At 43.3% G+C, this 9,592-nt stretch overlaps 1 protein-coding gene across 1 annotated transcript in view; it reads right to left on the reverse strand.

The window, feature by feature from the left end:
• thsd7ba (thrombospondin, type I, domain containing 7Ba) overlaps nt 1-9,592 on the reverse strand; it is a 142,565-nt gene that overhangs the window by 72,191 nt on the left and 60,782 nt on the right. The window contains exons 7-8 of the mRNA XM_008277183.1: nt 2,522-2,713; nt 340-571 (exon numbers count right to left, since the gene is read on the reverse strand). Of these exons, the coding sequence (XP_008275405.1) occupies nt 340-571; nt 2,522-2,713 (424 nt within the window). The remainder of the gene's footprint in view (nt 1-339; nt 572-2,521; nt 2,714-9,592) is intronic.

The raw sequence follows: 9,592 nt of genomic DNA on the forward strand, positions 1-9,592 counted from the left end.
CCAGTCTTTTGAGTGAATGTCCTGGATCAGTCTTATGCCATCATCACCCTAAGATGGCACTGGTTTCAGCACTGGTTTGCACAACTACCAGTATTATCTTCCCTTATAGGAGAGAAACACACATCTTTCAAAACATACTTCAAAATGCATCTCAGCTGTGTAGGAATTTCATTTTTGTAAGACAGTGTTGAGACATCCAGCTCAAGGCCATAAAGAGACGAACAGGATGAAGGAAACACCTCACTCAGGATACGTAGGCGCTGACCAGCATCAAAAAAGTGCACAAATACTCTTAAATTGCAACAAACATCACATTACACAGTTAAAACTGATGCCTACCTTTTGTTTATGACAGGACCGGCGTTCATCTTCATGCAGCTGACTTTGCGGATCTGGACACCGACAGCACAGGTGGAAGTCCCGTTCCACAAGTCGGTCCCGTTCAGATCCAGAGAGGCCTCCTCAATGCAGGGACCCCACGCCGAGGCCTCCCAGTAAAATATCATGCAGGAGTGGTCGTTGCAGGATCTCCACTCCTCCAGGGCTGGAGCCGCCGGGCATGGTTTCCCCTCTGTGGGCCGACGCACCGGGAAGATTGTCAGAGTGCCACATACATAAAGAGCATATAACACCGGGTTCTGAATAAAGCTGAGTAGACACAGTTCAGCGTTTTCCTGTGATTATAAGCCAGCTAAAACTCGTGTCAGCAACATTATTATGCAGAGTCCATGTGATTTGGACAAAAAGTGAAACAGATTTGACTAAAAGTACAAGTTGTAGGAAGTCACTGGAAGTCAGATGTTGTACGATGAGCGACCTCCAGCAAAAAAAATAAAAAATAAAAAATGTTTGTTTGGGTTAGCTGAGCAGACCTTTCACAAGTTACAACTTGTAGAAGTTTGAAACCTCGGTCAGGTCACAGTAACAGGATTTGTGGGGCCCATTCAAAAGCGCCGAAAGCTACGCAGCAACGATCCGCTCCGGCTGCTGCTCCCAGTGTCGCCGCCGCCGTCACATGTTTATTCATTCTTTATGCACCTACTGTATAATTACACATTTAACCTCAACGACAGTTCGGCAAGAAAGCAGGTAATTGTACGTTTCTATATTCGTATTACCTGCGTTTGTGCCATTACTTTGGCTAATGCTGCCTTCTGCACGTCCATAACCACAGCAGAACATTTTAGTCATCTCGTAAATGGCAGCTCTAATACTGTAATTTGATGATGTAGATAAACTTAGATTTAGAAAGCACAGGGCTGTGAATGTGTAGTTAGAAAGCAAAGGGCTGCTACAGAAAATAAGAACTTTTTATATTGTCTGTGTGCTTACATTTGGCTCCTCACCCATTTTGTTCTGAGTGTAATCCATCTCTGTTATTTCTAAATCTGTCTCTAAACGCATCGTGCATGTTGAGTCTTTATTTCCTTGAGAAATATTAGAAATTAGAAACACACACGCGTGTACTAACACATCCTCCACATGCATGTCTGTGCTTGTGAGCGGGTCCAGACCGGTCAGCGCAGGGACTGCTCAGCCTAAATGGAGTTAAAGCGAGGGACAGCTCAGTTGATTAAGGATTACAGGTGTTATCTGGAGGGTGTCAAGAGCCCCGAAGTGTACCGTGACTTACAGAAGGGCGCAGATGAGTTTGTCACTGAGCCACGGCCAAATAAATACCTGCATCTTCCAGTCTGCTCTGCATTCCTCATTCCCTCTGCACTGTCACACCGTTAAAAGCATGCAGGCCCATAAACACAAAATACAGCATTCACGCGCCACGCACACAAACATTGGCAGCACCTCTGCCAGCCAGCAGATAGCCGGCAACATGGCAATAAACAACGCAGTTTGGAACCTGGCTTAAGCTGTGAGATTCTTTCATCAGCTGTTACTGCAGATATGCGTTTAGTTACAGGGATTAATGGGCGGGAGCCGACTGCCAAGGCTCTGCTGTCTGACTTGAAAACACAACACATGGAGTACACGCAGAGAAATACTGGGCCGAGAAAGTGTCCTGATAATGGATGGTCAGCTCAAACCTCAAACGTTTTTGAGATGAAAAATGTCTAAATAAGAGTCTGAAATCTGGAGAAATAACAGCCAAAACAAAGGAACGGCGTACGTGGAAGCACTGATAAAACCTCTGGCTGTATCAATCTGTGGCTGTTATTTGTTAAGTCTAGAGTTAGTCCTCGATTTCCTCGTTTTGACTCTGAGTAACAGTAACGATACATCATGTGGTCACTGAGCAATCCACTAATGAAAAACTTCTTTTTTTTTTGACAAGCTGCTTCATTTATACTGTCCAGTACAGGTAGGACTGTACCTCATCGGTACTGAATGGCACAGAGTCAGTCCAACTTCTGCCTCTCCTCAACCTTCTGTCTTATTTTGTTTTTTAATAGGCATATATTAATTAGTACTTTATTATGATAGTGTTATGTATGCACAACAACATACCATCTTCTAGAACACCATCCCAGCATCAGTGACCACGACAACTAAATAGCTAATTTACCTTTCCCTGGGATGGCCAACACACTGCGAAAGCGGCTCTGTCTGCCCTCTGCAGTCTTGGTGGCACAGCTGTGTGAGCAGGTGGACCAGGAGGACCAGGAGCCAACCACACAGTCGGCTGAACAGGCCACCTCGCAGGCCTCTTCTGAGGGAGGAGGGTCGTCCGCACAGTGGTCGTCGGGCACGTCTTCTCCTGAGGAGGGCGAGATAAGAAAACTGAAATGGAGACATCAGCTTCGGGGCTTCAACATGAATTAAGATCGGATCAGTCACACGTTATGTATCTTGTCCTGACCAGGCAGCTATCAGATAGTCGGGCTTGTGTAAATAGAGCCAACGCTCACTGGGGTAAGATTCAAATCCAGGTAAAGCAAAGGAGAGAGTCTAATCCCAGACCCTAGGACTGGGGTAATAAATCCAGTCACTTGGCGTACAGTACAGTGGGATGAGATGATGAGTAGATCTCACTGATGATGCATGCTGATGCCAAGAACAAACACATCGTAATCAGCCGAAATCACAATCTGAACATGAAGACGCACACAAGAAGCCCACGTGATCGTTAAGGCTGTCTGGAGCTGAAACTTAATGAACTGAACTTTAGAATTATTACTTTTTTTTAATTATATTTTTTTTAATAATCTCAAAATTAATTCTAAAGTTCATGTTGTGTTTTTTTTTTGTATTGGCAAAGTTTGCAGATTGAAAATAGTCGCAGATACTTTGGGCAAACACATCCTCTCTCTGATAAAAGATTTACTCCAAACATAAGTAGGCATCCATCCTAATTCTTGTCAAACACAAATAGAATTTCATTTTATCCCGAGAATATAATAAGGCCATCCCATTGGTATTCTGAGGCGGTGCTAAAAGCTACCCCTTCAGCCTTCATCTTGCACCCATGCTATGAAATATGTATCACAAGTTAACTTCTCTGTTAGGAGTGAAACAGCTACAGGAAACACAGCCTTTCCTCAAACTGTACCCCGTGATAAAGCTTTTCTTGTTGTGTGATTCAACACTTTAAATGCTGGAAAGGCCAGGTACATATACATATATATATACCTATAGTATACAACAGAAGTGTGGATACTCTTGTGCAAGATCACGTAAATGTAAATTGATTCAAAATGCATTATATGACGAAGATTGTTCCTGATTAACAAACAAATAAAAACCTTTAAAAAGACTATATTGAAGATATAGCTCCCAAAGTAGAAACTAAACTCAGAGAGAGATAAATATGAGCAGAACTACAACTGCAGCAGTAATTAGGAGAAGTCCAGTCAAAGCCACAGTAGTTATCCTCCTAAAACAACGCCACGGACCGCGTGCAACTTGTACAATCTAGTTCTGAAAAACAGCAAAGTGCTTCAGAGATGGCGCGGGGTTGATCAGTGGAAACCGGAGGTTCTGTGAGAGCTCAGACAGCGAGAAGGAGAGTGAATAACTCCAACCCTGTGGAGACGGCAAACAAGGAAAAGTAAGAAGAAAAAATCTTTGCTTGTTTTTTGGCACAAAGCTGCAAGTTTGCTGAAGAACATAAAAAGAAGTGTGACTATTTCAAGCACTTTTTTTTTTTATCTGTCAGACGAAACTAAAATACATTTATTCAGCTCAGGTCAGTTCCAGCCTGTTTGGCATTAACCCGACCAGAACTACCGCAGTGAACGCACAGGCCCGGCAGTGAAGAACGGAGGTGGGAGCGATGACACGAGGCTGCAGGAGTGGAAAAGGTGTTTGGAGATGACATTTATAGATGGTTGATTGAATGCATGTAGATCCATCCATCCATCATCTCTACACCTTAATCCTCACTAGAGTCATGGGGGGCGGAGCCTATCCCAGCTGACTCAGGGTGAAGGCAGGTTCACCTGGACAGGTAACCAGTCTATCACAGGGCTACACTTAGAGACAGACAACCAAGCACACTCACATTCACACCTACGGACAATTTACAATCACCAATTAACCTCAGCATGTTTCTGGACTGTGGGAGGAAGCCGGAGAACCCGGAGAGAACCCACGCTGCACGGGGAGAACATGGAGACTCCACGCAGAAAGATCCCGGGTGTCCTCACCGGGACGCCAACCGGCGACCTTCTACTAATTACTAGACAACAGTTCTAACCACCGAGCCACCTTGCATCTCCATGCATGTAGATGTACCTGAATACAATCTGAAAATATGACTTCCTGTCTGCAGAAGCACTGAAGAGGAGGAAAGTATTCCACCATGATAACGATCCAAAGCACACTGCCAACATCACACAAGAGCTTCTAAAGAGGAAAATAAAGAACTTCTGTGACCAAGAACGTCTCCTGACTTGAATCCAGCAGAACACCTTTGGTAGAGTACATGAGGACACAACCTGATTCAGAAGAAATAGTCTTTGAAGAACTCTGGTGTCCCTCATAAGTAAAAGGAAACCCATTTCTCAAATCTAAAAGATTTGAATTTCAGCAATGAAAGGTGTCCTGATGTTTGTGTGCTCGTTGTGGGGCCTGAACTGAATTTAACATCTATAGTGAATCTAAACTGTGACGAACAAACACCCAACTGAGCAGTAATGATGCTATAAGGAGAAACCATCTGAACCATGTGACAGGATTGTACTCACCTCTGTTGTCTACCCTATATATACATATGTGTGTGTGTGTGTGTGTGTTGGATCCTGCCAAGGGTTTGCCACAGATTTCGCTCTCCAAGAGAAAGAGATCAGTTTCAGAGACAGGATGTCATCCTGATGTCAAAACAATGCCAGCAGCAGCTGAAGCATTGTTGTTGGATGTACAGTACGCTCATACTCAGCCGTATCATTAACTTAGCTGAACTCTGCCACCACATCATGGAATATGGTTTAACAAAAACAACCCCGGGCCAGATTTGTCATCAATTTGTGTTTTTTTTTTTTTTTCCTCCATCTCCGAGCAAATACCCTTGATACAGACGAAACCACTAAACGAACAGCAAGCAAACCTGCGTATTGCCTCATCAGACAGATGTGAAAGGCTCCCTGGGGGAACCCGACAACCTTTTGCCCATAAAGTTAAAGCCTCAGAGATCTCCAGCTATCAAAGTAACTGGTGTGTGTACAACATCCCCGTATTGCTGCAAAATAACGGTAAAGACCCACGGGCTACTGTATGGATGCATTATTCCTTTCATTAGGGCAGATGAAAGTGGGCACAAGATGGAGAGTCCTCCTGCTGAGGACACCACATGAAGCATTAGCAGTATATCTGTGGTGTGTGACAAGTGAAAGGATGGATGGTGATGGAGCTGGTACCGTAAAGCACACGGAAACTACATTTAAAAGTAGAACAATAGCTCTGGGAGGCCGGGAATCATCTCTCATCATCGTATATCTCTAAATGCATCTAAAAGTAAGCAAAGATCTGGAGGCTGCTGCAGCCCTTGAATAGAAATTGCACTGATATTTAACATAATTGTTTTGAACTGACACTAAGATTTTAAGCTGTGTGGGAATTCATTGTCTTGGCTCACCACGGCTCCCACCCAGGTAATTATTTCAAGTGTGCATGCTTTATGCAAAGCGAGCATAAAATGTAACAGAATATGCGCTATAGATTTCTGTGAATCAACCTCAGCGACCCATATTTCAGATACACACTGGTACTCAGCAGTGCCTTTAACTCGGTTGAACTGTGATAATGTGCATTGAGATACAGCAAGACACTGTTTAAATGTAAATGAAGGCCGCAATGTGGAAAGTTTTATGTAAAGTTACCCCAAAGTTTCGCTTTTATCTGCAGAGTGCAAGAAACCACATGACGAGGATGCAGGTCAGTAGAAGACATTTTAAGAGCTCTGCATGTTTGGACCACCGGAGACACGCGGTTTGATGCAGTCAGTCGTTGTTTGCATGTACAGTTTTATCAAAATCCACTGCTACAAGACATGCAGAGGCTATTAAAAATATAACAAACTTCTCTATGAATTTATGCAGCTGGGAAGTTAAATTATGATGGAAGGAGCAGGCGGGGGTAACAGGAAGGCGATGACAGCGAGCAGCTCCGTCTAACTGGTTATAAAACAATCACCCAGCGGCTACATCAAAGTTGGTGAGATCAACGCTGTCAGAACACAAACAGCCTCCGTGTTCACTTAAGTCCGGACATCCTTACTGAGGCAAATATATGCAAGGCTACACATTTGGAGTCAGAACCTAAGGTTTCCCATCAAACAAGCACACAGAAGATATGCAAGTGGGATGTCATGCACAGCACAGCAGGCTCCGGGCCTGTTTTAAGAATTTATTATAATAGATGTATTATTGCCAAAGGTAGAATTATTTGCTGTTCTTTTACAAACTGTGGAAAATCTGTAATTATTCTACAATCGTTCTGCGTGAAAATCACAAAGGACTAATGAATATGTTAGCAAACAAAAGTAACAAAAGACTCACAAAGCTTTGCCTGGAAACGCCGCCTAAAGAGAAAAGACACGATAACATGAAAAGTCACAGCTGGTGTGTGTCTGTGTCAGTGTGTGTGTGTGTCTGTGTCAGTGTGTGTGTGTGTGTGTGTGTGGGGTGGAGGATGCTGTGCAAATAGATGGATGCCCTAGGGGTCCTTTTGCATTATTAATATAGGGATCTGTAGTTGGGGCTCTTACTCAGATATAATATCACTGCCTCCTGCATGCAGTTTCAACATGATTTCTATTCTGCTCGCCCACCCACCAATTAATCTTCTTCATTGTTATTATTCTAGTACATATATATATATATATATATATATATATATTTTAAAAAAGCAGTCGCCTCTGCCTAAAAGTTAATAATCACATCCACTCTGAGCAGGCAGCTTTTAAGGCAGAGTTGGGGGGCAACAGCAACAGGGTAAATTGGACAAAATCACTGTGAACATGGATGTGGGCTCTGATAATCGAGCCTAGGTCAGTAATTAATGTGCTTGCTGTATCTGCCTGTCAAACCCATAGCTTCAGGATGTTATCAGTGACAGTCACATGGCCACATGGAGAGCTTTTTTTATCCCCACCTGAATATTGCTGACAAGTTGAGCAGAGAGAGAGAATCTGATGGTAGCTGTTCTGTTATTGGGTTATCGTTGGGTCAGATATGTCAGATTGTCTGTAGGTTTAAGGAGGTTTGCCAGCGTGCATCTGTGAGGGTTTAAATCTGTCGTGTCAGCTGTCAGTCACGGATGCACCTGGTGTGTTTGAGTCAGCATGGCCCGTGGTCAGTAGTTAGTCTGAGAAATGGGACGACTCCGGTGTGAACGGTCACTGTGCACCGAGTGGGAGCTGTCAAGACAACTTCACTGAGCCTGGGGCAAAAAGCCAGTGGGTTGGACTAAAACAGTCGTTCTTTTGGCTAGTTTACAGCCCGATAAACTGCAGAGTTGATCCATCCATCCATCCATCCATCCATCCTCCACCATAAACACTAACTGAATGAATCACATTACCGTACCATACGTATGGTTGTGAGCACCATATGCTTTATAAATGTGCACATCCTCAGGAGGATAGTTCCCCGTATGTCATAAATAATTGTATTATTTTTTGCATCACTGGAAGTCTCGTGGATTTGCTGCCCTTGCTGTTTATTTGACTTGTTACACTCTGCGTCTGTCTTTCTTTGAGAATCTTTTATCCTTCTTTAAAATTCTCTGCTTGTCAGCGTTTACAGTAATGCACCGAATCACCGCGTTAAAATCCTCATGTGTGAAAACCTGCTTGGCAATAAGACTGATTCTGATCCATCTGTCTATCTAATGGCAAGAATAGGAATGATAGAAGTAATGACATGTCTGCTTCTAATCTTCTAAGTGGTTTAGGAGCCTAAACCTAACCAGTGAAGAAACAATGGTCCAATATGGACCCTCAGTCTCCTGAATGGAAACCCTGTGACTTACACCAACTCCTCCACTGCAGCCCTCTGATGAGGCTCTTTGAAACTCAACAAACTTCTACACATCTATTGGCATCACATATTGATGCAGGAGGCACATAAGGCCAAAGAAAACCTTGTGCGTGTCTCTGAGATGCCAGTGGCTTCGACCAAACAGCAATGTTTGACGCTCTGGGAATGAAAGCAGGTTGGTTGACCATGGTATTAACTGGATGTCTGCACTGATTAGTCACACAAGTACGGACAAACAAACCGGGCCTCAAGTTAATGACAAACAAATACAAGCTAATCTTTAGTGTCTTCAGTGAGCGTAGCCGTTAAACATCCACAGTGCTGTTGGATAAGTAAGTGAACCTTTGGTGTTACTAACACTGTGAAGCACCTTCTGCTGCAGTAAACTAAAAAAAGGTTTCTGTTAGTTGCAGGTACGACCTGAACAATGGGACTTGTGGACAGAAGTGCTTCGGTTCAGTCATGTTCTTGGGTGTTTGCTGGGATCGGCTCTCCAAGGTCACTCAGCAGCGTCTCTACACGTTAAACTCTGGACGCAGATTTTCTTTATGGTAGGTTTTCGTCACTGTTTAGGGTCGACCCGTTCCAACAGGCCACAAAACCTTTTTTTTATTATTTTTGTTCCCACCAGCATTTTGGATGTCAATGTGCTTTTTGGCCAACCTCAGACATGAAGTGATTTATTTACTTATTTTCTTTCTTCTTCTTCTTCTTCTATTCTGCTGCGGACGCCACGCACCATGAAGCCATGATCCATGATTTGTGTGTGAACCAGCTCCAGTGATTCCTTTAAAGCTGTAGCTGCTCCTCTGGGGATCGACAACACAGAGCATTCTGAATGGTGCCTCATCTTAGTGGTGTTTCCCTCTGGGGAGAGTAGCCACAGCACTAAATCATCGCTATTTAAAGAGAATTTGTGGACTGTTGGTTATTTAAAATCAATGAGATCAGTTTATAAGCCTTTCCAGCTCGAGGCAAAACAATGATTTTTGATCAGGCCTTTTCTCAGAATGCTTTTTTATGTGAGGCATGGTTCAGCAGATGATTATTGTAAGAAGCAAACTCTTAATACTTGTGTTTTGTTTTGTTGTTGTTGTATTTTTCTTTTTCTTTTTAAATCAAAGTAGCTCTACCCACAGCCTGACATTACTGCCGTTTCA

The sequence above is a fragment of the Stegastes partitus genome, unplaced genomic scaffold, assembly GCF_000690725.1.
Source record: "Stegastes partitus isolate 25-593 unplaced genomic scaffold, Stegastes_partitus-1.0.2 Scaffold91, whole genome shotgun sequence".
Taxonomy (NCBI): domain Eukaryota; kingdom Metazoa; phylum Chordata; class Actinopteri; family Pomacentridae; genus Stegastes; species Stegastes partitus.